At 38.2% G+C, this 21,683-nt stretch overlaps 2 protein-coding genes across 2 annotated transcripts in view; one reads left to right on the top strand and one right to left on the bottom strand.

Annotated features, from left to right (window-relative positions):
- Positions 1–9,900, top strand: part of cxxc4 (CXXC finger 4) — a 48,528-nt gene extending 38,628 nt beyond the window's left edge. Inside the window, exon 3 of the mRNA XM_082165692.1 lies at positions 9,017–9,900. Within this exon, the coding sequence (XP_082021818.1) occupies positions 9,017–9,061 (45 nt within the window). The 3' untranslated portion in view covers positions 9,062–9,900. The remainder of the gene's footprint in view (positions 1–9,016) is intronic.
- LOC309495809 (uncharacterized protein) overlaps positions 1–21,683 on the bottom strand; it is a 207,494-nt gene that overhangs the window by 141,093 nt on the left and 44,718 nt on the right. The gene's annotated exons all lie outside the window — the stretch shown is intronic.

The raw sequence follows: 21,683 nt of genomic DNA, 5'->3' as shown, positions 1-21,683 counted from the left end.
ACTGTTTCCATTGCAGTTTTGCGAAATATTCATTTTTCGAATTGCCTGAAAAACCACCTCATGAGAGCGTAAAAACTTTTTTGCGATAAATGGGAGTTTTTGCGAAATTGACGTGTTTCCATTAAGCGTATTTTCAATTCGCAATTTCAATTTGCGCAATTTGAAGGGTAATGAAAACGGATTGTCATCCTCTGTTCTTTTTTGCCTGCAATAAAGAATCAGGGTTACTTGCTGGGAGTGTTTAATTTGAACACAGATATATTTTGTCATTACAAAGAGATTGATGAATCATTTCTGAAGTTTTGACTAACAGTAAGACAACAATGCGACGTTAGAGTGTGATTGAGTAGCGGTATTTAGAGAGCAGGGTGGTTGATGGACAGCTTAATAATGATAAAAATACAGTCTGAAAAATTAAATACATTATAAATACATACTAATATAATACAGTTTAATGATAGACTGGGCAGTATGACATATATGACATATACATTACCTTTGCATGGTACTGTATATACGATCATACTGGAGATTTTGCTACTTTTTTATCCCATAATAGATAGTAATGCAGATCTGCATATCAGAGAGATGGACTGCTTTACGTTATTAATACATGGCTTAATATGAAAATACAGAGCATTTAACATTTAACAACCCGTTGATGCACTAATTGTTATATCTATGATCTGTGTTTCCTCCCTTCATTGTGTTTTTGGTTCAGTCCTGTGACCTAGTGTCCCATGATTGTTCTAATTAGTCATGTCTTTCACCTGTGCATTGCCAATCACCTCATTAGTTATCTTGTTAGTCCCTGTGTATTTATACCTTGTGTTCTCCTTCAGTCTTTGTCCGTTATAGTCAATGTAAGCATGAGTGTTTGGTGTTTCCCCTGAGAGTTTGATTATTAAATGTTATTTCTACGTATTCCTCGTCTCCATGAGCTTTGTCCTACACGTAATGTGACACTAATACTGTATGTGACCCTGGATCACAAAACCAGTCATATGTCGCACAGGTATATTTATGGCAGTAGCCAACAATACAGTGTATGGGACAAAATTATCGATTTTTCTTTTATGCCAAAAATCATTAGGATATTAAGTAAAGATCATGTTCCATTAAGATATTTTGAAAATTTCCACCCGTAAATATATAAAACATTTATTTTTGTGAGTGAATGCAGCACAATCGCAAACATAAATGGACAACTTTAAAGGCGATTTTCTCAATGTTTAGATTTTTTTGCACCCTCAGATTCAAGATTTTCAAATGGTTGTATCTCGACCAAATATTCTTCTATCTTAAATAAATCTCAATTTCAAAAAATGTACCCATGTGACTGGTTTTGTGGTCCAGGGTCACATATAGTATTCAAATAATGTGCTCATGTGTGCTTATTTTGTGTGCATATATTTACTATTTGAATGGCTTCAAATGCAGCTCATCCAATTGGAATTACAGTGGAAAACACCATTTTTTTTATAAATTGCAATAAGCCCAGTTAATTTAGAACTCTGCTCCACGTCGTGCCTAACAACACCCCTTAGTTGTTCTAAATTCACTGTAAAACATGGCTTCAATGGGCTTATTGCTTTTATAAAACGGTTATTCCATAAAAATATTCATTTTAATATTTATTTTATTCATAAAATAAACACCAGCAACAAAAAATATAACGTTATAACACATTTATTCCTCCACCAAGCAATGTAGTTCCAAAGAGGTTGTCAAGCAATACATGCAGCAACAAAGAATCACAAACGGCAGTTGCGCAGTAATACTAATGTAATGCGGTCACAGGTGTATGTTTGTTGAGTAATTTACAACGGCTTCGAACGCGGCTCAACCAATCAGAATCAAGGACCGAAACTATCCGTTTTATAAAGTCTTTTAGAAGATCTTTTAGAAATTCTAACTATACTTTTTATTGTGTTATGGTAGCTATGCACATATCATGATTATATGATTAGTTGCATCTTATTATTTGCATTTTACATCGTTTGTAATCCTAGTGTCAGAACACACCTGCAATATATTTTTGGGTCACAACCCACCATTTGAGAATGAATAATATATGATTTAAACTATTTTCTAGAATTTACAGTATAAATAACTGTAGCATCGTAAATATAGTTAACATAATAAAATACTGAAGGGTAAAATACTTACCATGCCTTGTTTAATAATTGCATGTGAGATGTACACAAATCTGCTGAAATAAACAACATTTATTATGCATGATATTTATTCAAAATATGAGTTGGATTAATCGGCCTGGACAATATAACGGTCTGTCATAATTCTAGGGTTTTTATGTTGAGCAGTGAATGCATGTGAAATATGTTTACAGGTTCCGCGGCAGAAACAGTCTGAGCATATGAGCTATTCTTGTGTTGGGCACATAAGCCATGAAGGAAGGAAGAAGTGAAGGATTATTTATTTATTTCTGAAAGAACCTGTCAGAATTGCCTCCAAAGGATTGCAGTCATGAATGGTGGCCTGGTTCCCTAGTCCATACGTTAATAAATAATGGATATGTCAGGGCAACGTATGGGCTGTGCGTTATAATGAGCGTTCTGGAGCACATCAGCACACTGCCTGGACTGGTATTCATCTCGTGAAGAGACAAGGGTCTCAGCCACTGTCAGTGAACCCCCAACCCTCCCCTGTTTCCCCGTCAGCCTTCTGTTTCTTAAACTTTACCCTCTTTTTTTAACCCACAGAAAACTTTCTAGCAAGGTAGAGGACATTCCTGCATATTTTTAGAAAATATACAAAGAAAAAAGAGAAAATATACAGCACTGGTCAAATGTTTGGAAACATTGTGTTTTTGAAATTAGTCTCTTAAGTTCTCCAAGGCTGCAAGTTCTCCAAGGCTGCATTTATTTGATAAAAAAAAATACAGTAAAAACAGTAATACTGTGAAATATTATAAAATTAACTGGTTTCTGTTGTAATATATTTTAAAATGTAATTTATTCCTCTGATGGCAAAGCTGAATTTTAAGCAGCCATTATTACAGTCTTAAGTTTCAAATGATCTTTCAGAAATCATTCTAATATGCTGATTTTGTGCTAAAGAATGTTTTTTTTATTTAAATTTAAATTAAGTTATTATTAATGTTATATGCTTTTTTTCAGGATTCTTTAATGAATATAAAGTTCAAAAGAACAGCATTCATTATAAATATAACTTTTTTGTAATATTTATTAATTTCATAAATGTCTTTTTTTTATCAATTTAATGTTAAATGCTAAAAACGCATAGCCATGTTTCGTAAATAATTAGTTATTCATTTACTAATCACTTGTAAATGACTTGTAACAGAATTTGTAACGGAATACATAAAATGTTAGTATATCCCTTGCTTATCATTTATGAATGTTTTGTAAATGATTAGTTCATTATTAACTAACCACTTATAAATGACTTACAACTGAACGTTATTATAAAGTGTTACCTTTTCTGGTAACACTTTTCAACAATTTTTTATTTGTTACATTAGTTAATGTATTAACCATGAGCAATGCATTTGTTACTGCATTTGTTAATCTTTGTTAGAGTTAGTTAAAAATACTGCTGTTCACAGTTTCTTCATGTTACTTTAGTGCAAGAACTAATGTTAACAAATACAACTTTGGATTTTAATAATGTCACAAATGTTAAAATAATTAAAAATAATTATGTTATGACATGTTAAAATAATTTAACATGTCAATGTTAAAATTAACATTAACAAATTCTAATGAATTCTGTAGAACGTCTCGGTTACGTATGTAACCCTTGTTCCCTGAGTAGGGAACGGAGACGTTGCGTCGAGACGACGACAGCGTAACTCGTAGTGACCACGAAAGGGAAGTGCAGTTCATTATTAGTTCATGTTAACTAATGTAGTTAACTGATGTTAACTAATGAAACTTATTGTAAAGTGTTACCCTTTTTATTTATAATGTGTGTGTGTGAATATGTTTTATGAGGACATTTCCATGGACATAATGATTTTTATACTGAACAATCTGTATATTCGAGGACATAGATTTTGGATATTGCCATCTTTTCTTTTATTACCAGGACGACACACACACACACACACACACACACACACACACACACACACACACACACACACACACACACACACACACACACACACACACACACACACACACACACACACACACACACACACACACACACACACACACACACACACACACACACACACACACACAATAAAAAACTTTAAGATTATAAAGAAAAGTGGCTGTGTTTGAGGGTTTGGGGATACAGTTAAAAAGGTATGGTAACGCTTTAGATTACAACCCGGAAAGTACTGCGTATTTAAGACGAATGTACAGTGTAACTTTCGGTAATTATAGAGTGCGTATAAAGTACTTGCATGTGGGAACAATATGTAAAGTTTGGGGAATAAAGGTGTAACAACCAGGAGAATAAAAAAAAAATTTATACTGTAAGTATTATAGAACTAAGGGGTACTTATTCTACTATTATGATACAACAATCTTACATTTGGGAGATATTTAGCGAGAACATACACTGCGTACCTTTTTGTAATAATTGTGTTTCAATACTGTATAGGCTTTTTAAAAATTACAGGGCACATATCTATGCATTTATACAGCTGTTGTTGTTTTTCTTTGTTGTTTTTTTTATAGCAAAAGTGTGGATGTTTAAGTTTGGGCTTACATGTTTCAAGGCAAGTAAAGCTAAAACTATTGCATTTTTTTTTTTTAAATACTGGGATATATACTCTTGTTCCATGTAGTTACAGTTTAAGTGTGACACTGCGGGCCATAAATTAAAGTGGTGCTTGTTACCATCGTGTTCCATGAAGTTACAGGTTAAGTACAATAAAAATACATGCACATATCTAATATCACTGATTCGGAAACCTTTATTTGGAAAACAACTTATTACAGTTGGTCTGAAGCAATAGTCTACAGTTTAAAAAGTTTAAAATATAATAATTTTTCTTACAAACACCCATCGTTTCACTTCAGAAGACATTGATCCATCCATTGGGGTCGTATGGATTACTTCAGTTATTATAACAAGCTACATAAAACAAGAGCAAGGGGAAGTATCTTTCCCCAATATTTAAGCCAAAGTTGCAATAGTTTTAGTTTTCAGTGCACTTTTGTTAAAAAGATTACTGCATAAATGCATAGATATGTAACCTGTAATTTTTAAAAAGCCAATATAGTATGTATTGGTACACCATTATTACAAGGTATGCAGTTTATGTTCTTGCTAAATTGCTCCCAAATGTAAGATTGTTGTATCATAATAGTAGAATAAGTACCCCTTCTATGATACTTCCAGTATAGATATTTTTTTATTATCCTGGTTGTTACCCCTTTATTTCCCAAACTTTGCATATTGTTCCCTTATACTTACATGTTAGTACTTTATAGGTACACTATAATTACCGAAAGTTACACTGTAAAATCGCTTTACTTCTATTAATCCTCTATTCTCACCTAAAGCCTTCAATAATCAGCATGGATGTATTTATGTGATTGAGATGTACTGAATAAAGAATACAGTCGTCCTGCTCACAAAAGGAAGACACATCAGAGCCCAAATCAGGCAGGCTGAATGAAAGAGAGTTCTGGATGCAGTGGGGGTCCTAACAGCCATTGACACTGATTGGGGATGGCAGGTGCAGTTAATGACATGGGCCGTGTATGTCCTGCTCTGATTGAGGTGAGAGAGAGTAGAAGGAAAGAGAGGAGAGATAAGTGCTGACTCATAATCAAACCCTAATCAAATGGCAAAAAAACACACACAGACATATATATGCACTGAAACACATTTTTCACGCAAAAAACGCACACCGATTTTTTCTCTGTCTCACGCACACAAACAGACATACACGCATCCTATCCAATCCCATCCCTTCTCCCCCACCCCCAGCAGCCCTGATATGGTGATTCGTGGAGGCCACAGATAAACCACTCAAGACCATGAGGATGATAATGGCAGATGCTGCTTAGACTCAGATTCAATTAGCAGTGGGCTGTCAACGTGGATGAGTTTAAGAGTGAAACACGCTCGCTGACATACATTAAAGACACATCAGCTGAAGTAAAACAAAAACAGCCTTGGAAGAAAGGGACAGTTTGCCTAATCATGACACCCTGCCATTCAAAAATGTAGGGTAAAAAAAAAATATATATATATATATAATAATAATAATAATAATAATAATAATAATAATAATAATAATTATATATATATATATATATATATATATATATATATATATATATATATATATATATATATATATATATATATATATATATTAGCACAGTATACAGTACAGTATACAGTACTGTGCAAAAGTCTTAGGCATGTTAATAATAATAAATAAATAAATAATAATTAACATGCCTAAGACTTTTGCACAGCACTGTGTATATATATATATATATATATATATAGAGAGAGAGAGAGAGAGAGAGAGAGAGAGAGAGAGAGAGAGATATAGATAACTAATTAACTAATTATTTAAGAAACATGACTATGCGTTCATAAATGATTAATAAGTGATATGTTAATTATTTTATGTATGTTTTGTAGATTCAGTTATAAGTCATTTACAATTGATTAGTTAATAATTAATCATTTACAAAACACGAATATGCTTTTCATAAATGTTTAATAAATGATGTTACTTTTTTTGTATGTATGTAGCAATTAGAGGGTGCACCTGAATACACGTACAGATCATTTGTAACAGGTAAGAAAGATCTACCAATGATATGTAACACATTTACAAGTGATGAATAGTTTACACTTTAGATTAGGGGTTGCAATGGAGCATCAGACTTTTGAGGGGAAAAAAGAGGAAAAAAGATAAGCTCTGATATTATCTGATTCTGGACCAATCAGACCAGTTTTACAAAATAGGCCTACTAATATTAGCTGACTTTAGAACAAATAGAATCCCTGTATTCTTGACAAAGGCTAAGCTTTGAATGCAGGATTATATACATGTTTACCCATGTATTTGTCCTGGCATCTTTTGATTGGAAATAAAACCTCAAAGTTGCTTGCATGTCCCCGTTGTATCACTACCCCCCAATCTCCTGTTCTCTTCTCCCTCCCTCTCTCTGGGTGGTTTGATGGAGTGATTTTGATGGAGTGCGCAGGCGGGAGAGAGCCGTCATCGAGCTGTGCTAATTGAGCTCTCTTTGTGCCTGGTCACAGCAGTGAGGCGAGGAGAGACGGCTGGAAGTGAATTTGAGCAGCACTCAGGAAGCCTCAACCAGATCAATAGTGCGAGACTTAACAAAACGCAGACATGCCGGCCACGCACATCAGGGTCATTACTGTCTACAGCGAGCCACATTTCCACCAGGGACTGATCAATGGGGGAATATAAGCCACAACTTATTTCAGTGGTTTCTCATTCAAATTTTTTTTTATTATTATAATTTTTTTTTATATATATAGAAAAATCTCAACACTGGGATTATTATTTGTTTGTGTGTGTGGTTGGCAGCTATATACAACATAGGCTATATGTGAGACGAGAATTACTCTACTTTGTCCCTGTCTCTTTCTGTTCCTCTCCTGCTCTTACTGAAGATATCATCGTCCTGCACCCTTGGGCTAGGATTTTGGATGATTTTTTGCTTTACACCCTATGATTCAGAACATTCATTAAAATACATTTTTTCTGCTCATTGTAAAAAATTGTTCTCCTTATTTTCTGACTGGACCTTTGAGGTTAAGGGAGCTCAGCTCCTTCAGAATACGATCTGTGTTGGTCTAGCCGTATCTTTATTACTCTTAAAGTAAGAGGTCAAAAGTTTAAATGTCATTTTTCATTATAGCACAACAAAGACTCGAATAACCACAGAGCAAACCACAGAGTGTTTTTTGAGTGCAAACTGGAATGTCAAGTGTGAACAAGAATGTCGAGTGCAAACAGAAGCAGTTTTTAGGAAAGTGTGGAGTTTCAATAATTCTGGAATGCCTTCAGTGATAGATGCAGTTCAGTTCTCGATTTCCCAGCAATGCACCCAGGTTTGAATAAAATATGTAGGTTACTTTATTATTTTACTGTTTACTGATTATATTTATATTATTGATGTTCTTGTGTTTCTTGTCATTTTAATTTATTTGTGGTGATTATTATTGATTTAGATGACATAGATGAATATATGCTGTTTGAAAAAAGGTTATTTTGACACTCATACCTATTTTGATTTATGTTACATTCTTTTGCCTATTAAAATCTGTTGAATGCTCCATTGCTTTGAGCTTTTAAGCTTATGTCCATTATCCTCGACCACTGGCTCAAATTTTGTCTCAAAGGCTTTCTTATTTATTTATGTATGTATGTATGTATGTATGTATGTATGTATGTATGTATGTATGTATGTATGTATGTATGTATGTATGTATGTATGTAATTAGGTAATTAGACACATCTTACAGTAGATTACAAGATAACCAAACAGTACTCTCTGGACATGAAATAGAAAAGAAAAAGGGGAAAAAAATTACATAATTACTACACTGAACATGTGCTTTACTTTAACACAGTAAAAAAAATGTAATCGTTGTTTCTGTCACATGCTCTATTTTCTATATGGTTCACCTAAAAACAACAAAATCTTTACTCTTTCTACCCTGTGGTCTTCCCTACCCAGTACAATTGGGAAGTGTGGTTAATTGTGCAGTTGTGGAGGGAATCTAAAAATAATTGTGAAATGTATTTGTTACTGTATGCCCTGTTTTGAGAAAGAAATGTATTTGTTCATATGAATACTCAAGCAGGAGACATCAGGACAAAAACCTAATAAGATGCAGGATTCATTGTCTTCTTTTATGTCAGTTGCAGATTGAATAAACTAATAAGCAAAGAGACTTATTTGACTTTTGACTTTCTGGTAAACATTTGGATTAATGTAGCAATACGTTTAATGCATTAACTAATGTGGGGCTGATTCTCTATACTTTCCTTTTGTGTTTTCTCTAGAGAACACCGGTAAACAACGGGGAAGCATTTCGATGGTTCTTTTAGGACTCTGAACCAAGTGACATCATATGCAGTGGTCACAGACTTACTACAAAAGGAACTTACAGGGCAACAGGGACCCAAAATGAAACCCAGACTGTGGATGACAGAGCATGAGAGAGGGTGGGACAAAAAAAAAAAAAAAAAAAAAAACCTTTGTAATTTTATTTCCTGTGTAATTAATATTGTAATTTTGGCAGCATCATAATGTATATTTTTCAGTGTCTATCAATGTGTTTCAGTGTCTTGGCTGTGCAAGTTGCAACCATTCTTGTAAAGAACTGAGTAGACAATCATTACAAACAGGAGAAAATAATGTCAACCAATGGGCTATTGGCCAAAGGGATCACAAACCTCTTTAAAACTCAACATAAATCTTTAGATCTGGAGCAATAATCATAAAGGTAATTGTTCTCTGCCATCATATTCCATCTTTCTTTGGAATGATCTTAAGAATACCTCTTTTCACCTAAACCAGTTTGACACACTATGTACGAACAGTAAACAAAAGCCAGTTTCTTTATTTTCAGCTGTGTTGATTTTGTGTGGCATATTGCAGTGCAGGGCACATTATCTTGTTGCCATGGCATACTTTTAAAAGTCTGGTAAGACTGAGAGAATGTGTTTTAAGGTTGTTTGTATAGTCTCTCAAAGTTCGATTGCATTCCACTTAATTTTGGTTGAAACTGTTTAAAAAGCTGCCTAAAGGTAGGTAGAGAACCAGTAAATAACTTTTGTGAACATCACAGTAAGATTTGTGACTTGCATTTTTAATTCTCACAATACAGTAAACTACACATTCCGAAATGAATTATCCAATAAGTTGCTCATTGTCTTTACCCTAATGTTGCATGTGTAAATGTGTTTTTAATTAAAAAATTTGTATATTGTTGTTGTGATGCTTTTATGTGTTAAAACAATAAAAAAAAGATTAAAAAAAGTGTGATGAACGTAATTTGATGCCAGGAAACATTAACATTTTATTTATTTATTTTTTATCACACATGTGCAGTTAAATGTCATTTGTATATATTTCTTGTCTTTCTCTTATCCTATTACAAGCATACATTTCCTGTGTCTCTGTGTACACAATTGTAATGCAAACCCTCACAGGTGATAAAAAGTGGGAAGAAAATACAGGGGGGGAAACAGGCATTGTCATTGCCATCTTCCCCTGGAATGCAAAAATGTCACATGGAAAAGAGAGTGGCTCCCAGAGGCGTTAAGCTTTAAAGAGAGACTGAAATCCCATGTGGTTTGTAATGCTTGCAAAGGCTGGGTTTTGGGGGGATGGTTTGGGTGGATGGAATACTGAAGTTTGATGGGTAGACGAGTGTTTTGGTAAATCAAGCTTTGGATATTGTGAGGATGGAATCATATTTCAATGGTTGGAAAAAGGTTTTTATTTTTTATTTTATTTTTTTCTGGGGAGATTGAAGGGAAACAATTTATGGCAAATATAACATTATCAATAATTATACACTAACACCTGGTTTCAAACTAGCTAGCCTCTACTGGGCGACAGCATAGGTTAAAATGCAAACTACAACTACAACTGGCAAAAATATAGGCTACAACAACTCTTTATACAAGCTGAATAAACCAAATCATCCCATGGAAAAACGTGCATGTGACGTAATTTATGCAATGTAATATTACGGTGCTTCTTGCAAATTTCATGACACTTTCAAAGTGAAATGTCCAACGCATTCTCATCCTTGTGCGTCATAATACTGACGCTTTTGACATTTCGTCTACATCGAACGCACATGGCACCCTTTAGCGTCAATATGAGACGCACAGAGCTTTGTTCGGTTATGGGTAGGTTTAGGTGTAGTGTAGGGATAGGGTTAGACCGCTAGGAGGCGCCTTCTGGCCCATTTCTATCTGCGTCTCATATTGACGCTAAAGGGTGCCATGTGCGTTCGATGTAGACGAAATGTCAAAAGCGTCAATATATGACGCCTTGGGATGAGAACGGCCTGAAATGTCCAATGAGTGTCACTAAGGGGCTGTTTACACCTGGCCACTTCATGCGTTTTCTCAGATCGGATAGCTATCTGATTTATCAAAACGATTCCATTTACACCTGGTCACATGTGTTTTTGCGAAACGGATTTAAATCCGATCTTCAATTCCCGCGCTATATGCAGATTTAATGGAATGCACGTCACGAAAGCAACAGATATTAGCTGCATTTTATTGATCATCAGCTAAAATTTCAAAGACCGCAATAAAAGAGAGCGGCAACAGCCCTGGTAAGATCATTTCGTTTCTTAAGAATTTACTTTTAATGATGATGATTGTGTGTTAAGCGTCTGCGACTTACTTTCACTTTGATTTGCGATAGTTTGCACGTTGGCAATGAGATGCTCAGCTTCTCATCTGCGATGACGCGTGTTCCAGTAGCGTCGTCATATCTGGTTATAACATTACATATAGCCTATAACACACTCTCACACGTTTATTTTTTAAGCATTATTGGGAGGAGTACAATTTACATATGTGGTTTCAACAACCAGATGCATTTATACTTGTCCAGTTTCGTCAGGAATCCGGCCCAGACCACCTCCTGAAGTGGTTTGAGCGATCGGATAGCTATCCGATAGTCGTCCGTCGAAACGCTGTGGGAACGCCTCTGCGTGATTGCGTCATAAAGCACGTATGAAACCAGTCCAATGGCGTGACGGAAAGTCATGTGACGTCATCGACCAGGAAACTATAAAGCACACCTGAACCAAACAGCGTCAGCTTCTGATAGGCTGAAGCAAGTTGATCACGGGCATGCCGGGAGAATGGCAGGGTGACATAGCGTCTCGTTCCCTCTTCAGGGAACTAAGGTTACATACGTAACCGAGACGTTCCCTCTCAAGGGAACTCGAGCTGCGTCGAAATGCTATGGGAACGCTAATACCCACGCTGCCATAAAGTGTCCGTCTGTGTGAAATAATGCGCACATCTAGGCGAAAGCACCTGCGCCCCTGGATTGGAGCCGAGGTCCAAGTAGTAAAGCCTCACGAATGTATGTGGTGAGGACTAGCCTGCCGCATCACAAACATCTTGGAGGGAAACTCCTGACAGTAATGCTTTGGAAGCAGCCATACTCCTAGTGGAGTGGGCCCATACAGCCAAAGGTGAAGGCTGACTGGCCGACTCATAAGCTAGTGAGATGGCCTCGACCACCCACTTGCTCATCCTCTGCTTAGATGCCGGGCACCCCTTTGTGGGTACCCCAAAGCAAATGAACAGTGTTCAGACTTTCTCCACAGTTCTGTGGACATAAGCATATAAAGCCCTAACTGGGCAGAGCAGATAAAGTTACTCTAGGTCTGACGTCCAGAGGAGGACAGAAGGCCTGCAGTACTCTAGGTCTCACAGTATTAGTAGGAACCTTAGGAACGTAACCTGGTCTTAGGGTGAAGAAAATAGTTAGGAGAAAGACAGTCTTTAGAGAGATATTCTCAGAAACTTCCTCAGTGGGCTCAAATGGAGCTAGGGAGAGTCCTTCTAGTACAACAGCCAAGTCCTATGTCGGCACCCTCGAGCAGACTGCTGGCCTCAGCCTCAAAGTGCCACAAAGGAAGCGAGTCATTAGTGGGTGTCTCCCCGTAGATACTCCACTCAAAGGGACGTGGTAAGCGGTCACAGACCCCTGAGGGCACTGAGGGTAGACGGGCACCGTATAATGAGGTGGAAACCATCTTCCCCACGGAGGGGTGCACCCTCAGAAGCCTGGCTTCTTGGCCTACCTAGAGATAATAACGGTCCTCAGAACCGTTTTACCATAAGTACGGATTTTAGAAAGGGCACGAAGCACTCGGCGCGTGCCCTTGCCATAAGCATTGATTTTAGAAAGGGCACGAAGCGTTCGGCGCATGCCTTTACCATAAACATGGATTTAGAAAGTGCATAGTATTTTATGCAGCTAAAAAGCCAGAAAGATATTTAATTTAATTTCTCAAGATTAAATAAAACCATAAACATGGATTTTAGAAAGGGCATGAAGCACTCAGCACGTGCCCTTACCATAAACATGGATTTTAGAAAGTAAGTATTTATGCAGCAAAAAGGCCATACATATATTTCGTTTATTTTCTCACATTTAAATGCAGCCAATAACAGTATTTCATAGTCTGATTTACAGCCTGAATATTCATATTTGAATACAAAAAAAATCATAGCTTGCAAACACACATTTTAGTTGTGATAATAGGAAAAAGAGAGAAAGGGGAACTCCTTGAGCTCATTTTCCTCCACATTATAAATAGATCCATAATCTACGCGAAACTGTCAGCCCACACTGACGTGCATGCACCGCCCCCAAACAAACACTTTAACCGCGTGTATTACCACTCGTAATGTAGTAAGGGCAGGGAGTGACACAATTCAAAAGGCTGTTTGTTTCACATGAAGTGGCGAGTCTGTTTCAATAACTACAGCATTTGGCTCCTCAGAACTGGATAATTGCAGCACCGGTGCCTCATTAGGGGTGGATGTAACCGTAAAGCATGCTTTCGACCCCGAGATGAGACACTGGACCTGCCAGGTCAAGGCAGAGAATGGGCGAAGCCCGTCTCTAACCCCTCTGCCAGATCCATTTGTGAACCCCACGACTCGAGCCACGAGCGCAATGCGAGCCGAGTCACCCTCCTTAAAGAGCGATCAGCGGGAGCACAGCGTTCTCAACTGTCTCACAACAATGCTCATATTCAGCCTCCTCGAGGACTGACTGAGTGTGCTGCGCCAAAGTCCTTTTAGGCAAGTCGTGCCACTCGGCCGCCATCTTGGCAACGCCTCCGGGCAGCTATTTCGGACTAACAAGACCAGGCTCCTATCTAAATGAATGGGCAGAGAGTCAGAACTGCACTTTCACTGGTCACTGGGACATAAAAACTGCATGTATAGAAACAGCAGTAAAATATGATAAAAATCGCTGAAAAAGTTTGATGACTTTGCCCCAAAATAAGGTTTAAAACGCCTTTTTCCCCACAGGTTATACTTTACTACGCATGTGCAAGGGTTCACGACACCAACTTCATTTACGTCTCTATCCAGAATGCCGGTGTTGTGCAATAATCAATGTCAATATTGTTCTCCATTATTTAAATATAAGCAGGTTTGCACTTTATCAGTAATAACAATGTATTGTATAGATCAGTTGTTTTAACTATTCATTAACATGAATCGGTTCAAAGGAGTCATTAGTTCGCGATTTGGACGTGTCATACAGTTGTGTATTTATCCCAGCAGTTAGGACATGGACATCCCACAAGGTTAGTGTCAACACAGAAAATATTACATCACTGGATAGGTTTTTTCGTTTATTTAGAGAGTAATTTTATGTCAGCTGAATGTGCGGAATGCATTTCAGAGAAGATAAGGCAACGTATTTTTGCACAATTCACACCCAGCGGTAATTCAGAAAAAAAATCTCTGAATGCTCCACATGAAACTTTGGTCTTCCGACCTTTTACCATAATGTCGTTTTATTTTGATTAATATGCGTGCGGGAGAGAGAGCAAGACAGCGCTTAATTTGGAGACGGTGAAGTCTTGTTTACACTTTCGCCTGGCTTCGCAGTGCGCGCGCGCGACCGGGGCTCTCTCTCTCTCCGCTGTTGCAAAACCTCAACTGTGCGCATGCGTCAGTGGAACCAGACGATAGGCTTAAATGTTTCCCGGCTTGACTTTTAAAAGCAGATGATTGGCTTTCCAGCGGGAGGGGCGGGACATGTGCATACAACCGCCATCTTTGCCGTTACGGGTTTTCCTTATATAGTTGTATTGAGGATTGAGGAAGTGGCATGTCTCTTATATAAATTGTCTCTGGCTGCGCTCCCAAATGAACAACACACAATACATGTGTATCCCCACCCGTGATGTAGATTGGGAAGGTATGAACACACTATTGAAATGTTGTTCGCTCGCCATTATAAAGTTTTTTTATATATATATATATATATATATGGGTGAAAACTCCTGCCTAGCAAATTCTAGGACAGACAAAAAACACCAGGAACATAGATTCACATAGAGCGCCTGCTGAAGACACAGAAGCTGATGCTGTTTGGTTCAGGTGTGCTAGTTTCCTGGTCGATGACGTCACATGACGTTCCGTCACGCCATTGGACTGGTTTCAAACATGCTTCATGACGCAATCACGCAGAGGCGTTCCCACAGCGTTTCGACGCAGCTTGAGTTCCCTCGAAAGGGAACTGTTGTCTTTGCACTCACACAGTCCCTGTCCTTGGAAGTGGCCATTTATATGTTTTTTTTTTATTTATTTTTTTAACTTAGTTTACAGTGAGCCTGTTATAAACAACAGATTACCACTGGTTGCTATCAGTTTATTTATAGCCTAGAAAAAACAAAGTTGAGTAACTTTCTTGCATACAAGTTAACAGAAAAGGTCATGCTCTTGTAATATTTTTTTTTTACCTCCTGAGGTTGACGATCAACATTCTCTGTAAATTTAGCACCTCTTTTAAAAAAATGCCTTCAATGAGTGTGTTGAAAGTGCCAAATGTATGTGTTAATAATTTTTTATAAATCTTCACAGGCTTCTCTGCTATTCAGGAAAGTATGTTGGTCAGAAAATATGAAGTATTTGAACAGCTGGCAGTGCAGGGTCTAAATAATTACTAATGTTGGCTGCAGATTCATCTATGCCAAATCCCCTCAGTTAGTAATCACAAGGTGATAAGGGCCATCAAGAACAAAAACATTAGGGGCGTATTCCAGAAAGCAAGGTTATCTTACCATCAAACATACCCTGAACTCTTGGTTGATTAAACCAAACCTTGCTTACTCGGGCTATGCTGGTTCCAAAAACGCGTCAGGGAGAAAGTTCATCCAATTCAGAGTATGTTCATCATGGTTAACACACAAGATATTCTCAACAGAGCAACGAATTGACGAGTCATCATGGAAACGGACGCTGAGAAAAAACACACCAAACTACTTCTTTCTTTAAATGCTGATTTATATACTTGTGCATATCACCCCCTATTTGGTGGTTGTGCAATAATTTTTTTATATTTTCGTTTAATAATCTTTAATCACTGTGAATAATAAATATATTGTTTGTTTGATGCTAATTATATAATAAAAATAAAGACTGATTAAACTAAATACAGTCTGTACTTGCAAAGATATCATGGCTGTATAAGTTTATTTTTTGTTTAGTCATTTTGCTTCCACATTGCTTGAAAGGTAAGATATATCATATCATTTCATATCATATATGTCTTTTATTATAGAAATACATCATCGCATAGAAAATGTCCTGTTGCAAAAAAAATGTTGAATGCAGATCAACGATGTGTGAGATGAGAATTATATACTGTAGCTATTTATTATAATAAAATTAACATGACCTTGTTTTAATAGTGCTTTATAAATTCATATAATTATATATATATATATATATATATATATATATATATATATATATATATATATATATATATATATATATATATATATATATATATATTACTGTGCCAATCTATCACGCCCACTGGAGCCTCATCAATAGGGCACCTCTGAAGGAAACTAACCCGCTTATCGGCTTACTTACCCTTAAACATACCCGTGTATGTCACATAACCTGCTTTCTGGAATAGCCCCCAGAGGCCCTGTTTACGCCTGTTATTAAAGGGATAGTTCACTTTGCAATACAATTTTGGTATGTTTTAGCTTACCTCAAGGGCATCCAAGATGTAGGTGTCTTTTTTTCCGCAGTAGTTTCAATTTTGATATTTTTAGGTCAAGCCGCGTCCAAATGATCTGAGGGCGCGGGCGGGTATAGATATATACACTAGATGTCGCCTTGGCTACTGCAGTTCATTGGAACGAAACCGTAGCCAAGGCGATATCTAGTGTATATATCTATACCCGCCCGCGCCCTCAGATCATTTGGACGCGGCTGTGTTCAAGAGGTAACAACGATATAAATACTGTTCGTTTTCTCACACAAACCGCTCGTTTCGTGTCTTAGGCCATCAATGTGTACTTACGATGGGGAATTGTTTAATTTGGACGATATGGAATTGTTTTAATTTGGACTCTGTGCTTGCTCTTTGAGGTGGTGACCATAGACCTGCATTATTTGACTGACAGACAAGAACGGTTTGACCTAAAAATATCAAAATTGAAACTTCTGCGGAAAAAAAGACATCTACATCTTGGATGCCCTTGAGGTAAGCTAAAACATACCAACATTTTATTTCAAAGTGAACTATCCCTTTAAGATTTTGGTCGATCGGATCGTAGATGAGGAAGTTTACACCTGGTGTTTTAATTAATCTCTTTTGTCCACTTCTGTCCTGATTTTTTCGAGGGAATGGTTTATTGTGGGTAAATGTATGGTTTTTTCCAGATCTTTCAATCTAATGGACAAAATAAGCTGAAATATAAAAATAGCTCTGGAAGTGGTTGAAAGTGGACCAGCTCAAAATGTATTAAGCTTGTGATCTGAAATGCATCTTAATACCAGGTTTAAACAGGGCCAGAGAGAGCTCTTACTCTCCTCTGTTCCTAAACCCATTCACACACTTTGATTTGAAGTAGTATGTTCTAGAATCCTCTATTGCATAAATAAATGAATGCAAAAACATACAGACTGTGAACATGCTTAGGGTTCTCTGTTTTTTGAGTAAAAAGCTACTGTTCATAGAAATTATTCTATGAATTCGCAGTAGATGATATTAAAATCAAATCATATAACATCTTATTATGTTCCACAGATGTATATATTTATAAATAGCTATTTTATGTTGTAAAATCAAGCAATAGATGTAATTTATGCGAACACCTAGTCCAGTGAGCAACAAAAGTAGAAAGATATTCCTCACTTTTGCAGTGGTATGCTGGGCCTGAACCTTGTGTCTCCCCCAGGCATGGCCACCCCAGGGATGGTGCAATCGTCTAAATAATCCCTCAGGTATTCTGCAGGGAATGCTCATGCTGTGCTGTACACTTCTGTGCTAGGAATACTGGTAATTCCTTGGTGTACACAACTTCCCTGGGAAGTTTTGAGAATAAAAAATGACAGGTGGATCTAACATGGGATAAGAGTATTGTGTTCATAAGTAGAATTGTGCTGGGACTACTATTTTGAAAGAGTGTTGTAAGGAAGTGTTGTGTTCTGATGTAATGTGTGTGAGAACAGAAGTAATGAGTAAACAAGATGGATGAAGTTTGCTACTTCTGTCTCATGTGCTTTATTGCTGCTTACTAACTCCTGATACAACAAATTGACGAGGATTAGACATTTCTTTCACTATCGTTGGTCACGAAGATGGTTGTTGCTAAAGAACCTTGTCCAAGTTTTTTCTGCCTTACCCCAGTGAGCCTGCTGTGCCATTCAATACATGGCTGTAGATATTTATACGATGTATGAGGATGCATTGAAAGCCTACTTTATGCCAAAAGCTAACATAGTATCTGAATGCCACGCCTTCTGTAAATGCTGTCAGGTGCCTCATGAGAGTTTTACAGTACATTGTTGCTTTGCGAGAGCTTGTTGTTTCACGTGATTTCGGTGTCAGCACTGACAAAATGAATCGTGATCAGTTAGCAGAGAATGTGCTTAGCCCACAAATACATGAAAGTCTTTTACTAGAAACTGATCTTATACTGGACAGAGCTGTTACGATGGCAAGCCAAATTTAATTTGCTGCCAATCAGGCTAAATCCATTTCAAATTCTTGCAAAGTTACCACCCCCGTACAAGCTGTACAACACAGTAAAACGCAGAATAAAGGGGGAACCGTCACATGCACCTCTTAATTCTGCTCACATGGGGAAGAGGAAGTCATGCTTTCGCTCTGGATCAGCGGCACACTTAGCTAATGCTGCAAACTGCCTGGCTGCAACTGCAACAGGACGTTTTACAGGAAGTGTAAGAGTTGGACATTACACTAAACTGTGCCGATCAGCATGAGGTCCGTGAAATTTAAATTATGTTTTATTAACAAAGTTTGGGAGGAGCATGTTCAGATAATCAACATAATTAGCACAAGAGGAGGTATATATATAAACTGACAACCTACCTCTATCCCACAACAGTTTTTTAGCATTTGGCCCCACCTGATTGCTATCATGTCCAAGATTGAAATCTTTTCCTCCGATGACGAGTCTCACTTCTCCCTGGATCTTCCGGCACAACCCGCCAGCCCCCGTATTACTCCCTCTCCGCCTGGTTCAGCCACCGTGCCCCAGCATTCCGCTGCTGAAAAACCTCACTCATCTCCCTCTCCATTAATCGCGGCTTTTCCTGTCGTGGTGCCGTATGTAGAAATCCCTGCCGGCCTCACCTCAGCCTCCCTCCTGCTAGTGGTGCAGGCTCAGCTGATTTAGCATTTTCCCTCAACTGTCTTCTACCCCTACCCTTTCCCGTGGCCTACAGCTCCAGCAGGAGAAGCTGGCATTAGGCTGCCTCTGCTAATGACACAGGCTCATACATTTCATTTTTATTCTCCATTTCCCTCTTGCGCCACTCTTTATGTTCCTCACCAAGCCCCAGGGGCCAATCCAAGTGTGAGGCTGCCTCCGCAAACAATCACAGCCCCAGCTCCTCTCCCTCATAACTATCTTCTCCTTCTTAATCACAGTACACTCTTTTCACCGCAACACTGCTTCCTGTCCCACCGAACAGAGACGCTCGAGCCACCCCCAGTGTCTCAAAACATTAGAGTGCAGATTCTCGCAGGTGCGGATGTCGACCTATTCTCCCTTCTATCTCTGCTTCCCCTTACTGAATGCAATCGCCAAATAGACTGCAGGGATTTTTTATGCAGTAGTGTTGGGTTTGAGTCGAGTACGAGTCTTTAACCAATCGAATCTGAGTCCAAAAGGGTTATGTTGGTTATGTGTCTATTCAGAATGAATTTGGAGCAGCAACCTTTTTATTTTGGGTATGTCATTTATGCCCCACTTGCCAAAATATGGGGTGTGCAGTAAGGGGTTAACTTAGATTCCATACATTTCCAGGCCTCTCTTCCCAAGGAAAAAATCGATAGAATAATTCTCGTTGCATCTATCCTCGTAGACAGCCAAAATTGTTCTAAACGCGAACTCCTATCCCTGCTCTGACACTTAAACTTGCGATGCACATAATTCCACAAGGCCGTCCTTTTTATTGTGTCTTCTGTCCACAAGTTAGAGGACATAATCCCCCCCAACTCAGGCATGCCGAGATGAGCTTGGTTTGTGGATTACCTTCCTAAATTAAAGGAGCGGGTCCTTTTCCTACAACAACCTCTTTTCCCTCCCAGTCGACATTCAAATGTTCATGGACAGAGCTCCCTCTGCTGGTTTCTATCAAGGATCCTATCAAGGTCGCTGGTTCATGTCTTCATGGCCCTCCCAGCTTTCAGACACACCACAGTCCTCAGCGCTGTTCAAGCTTTACCCTCTTGTTGTTGCAGCCTTTTTGTGGGGGAAAAAATGGACGGCCAACAGTATTCTAGTTCATTACGACAATGAAGCAACCGCTCAATGCATTAATAAAGGCTGTTCTCACTCCGCTCTGAAGCCATTCTTAAGACATCTTATCTGGATATCAGCGTGTGTACAATTGATCCTAACTGTGAATACTAGAATACCATTCCATGAAGACTCATCAAATCCACCAGTACTCATGACATTATGTTTATTTTAGCTTTTTTGGCTTTCTCGGATGCTCAGAACTCTGCATTACTTCCAACTTCAACCCTAAAATACACCCTACCATTGCAGATTTATCAGTGCTTGACAGCAAATCTATTTCCTATTTTATCAAACAAAGTAAGACAGACTAAGCTAAAAAAGGCCACTTCCACAAATGTACATCTTCAACCTCCCATAACCTATGCAGCCGTACCATTCCATTCCATCTTACCTTCAATTCGGAAACTCTCAGGCTAAATCTCCATCCAATCCTCTCTTCATAGATCACCATGTTACACGTTTTCCATTCCAAAAATACCTCAAATCAATTATCTTTCAATTAGGCATCCCAGCTGAAAATGATTCCAGTCACTCATTCATCATGGGGGCTGCAACTACATCAGCTCAAAAAGGCCTCTCCCAGCAACAGATCCAAACTCTCGGTCGATGGTCATCAGATGCTTTCAAAAGCTAAATATCAGGTCTAATCGGTTATATATATATACATAAAAAGTCCATCAAGCCCTCATCAGCTAAACAGTCCATGTTTTATGAAACTTCAAATCCACTGTATCCGCCCTCTTCAAACTCCAACGTACAAAAAAACAACAACAGCGACCGCAGGCTCCCCCGTTCGAACGCTGTGGGGGCTTCCTTCACAGGTTCCCTTAATTACACCCACAATGCGCCAGTCGAGCCCTCCTGTTTGATTGCAATGAGAGCTCATCCCTTTTCGCGTTGCCGTGTGGCCTCCCTGTTCTGAGGCAATGATGGAGTTAATTCATTAAAGTTTTGCCCTGCACTTTGGAACCGCCCCCCTGTCACCAGCACCATTAGAGCACAGATCTTCACAGAAGAGGCATACCTATTCCCAACCCCAGTACTCACTATTTCGAGCTGGAATTCCCATAAGTCAAGCATTGAAACCTCTCCTTGATGCCTCTCTCAATTCCATTTTCTAGCCGTTTCCTCTAGAA

The sequence above is a fragment of the Leuciscus leuciscus genome (assembly GCF_965113295.1).
Source record: "Leuciscus leuciscus genome assembly, chromosome: 3".
NCBI classification, from domain to species: Eukaryota; Metazoa; Chordata; class Actinopteri; order Cypriniformes; family Leuciscidae; genus Leuciscus; species Leuciscus leuciscus.
The sequence above is the reverse complement of the archived record's forward strand: the minus strand, read 5'-3'. Positions and strand labels throughout refer to the sequence as shown.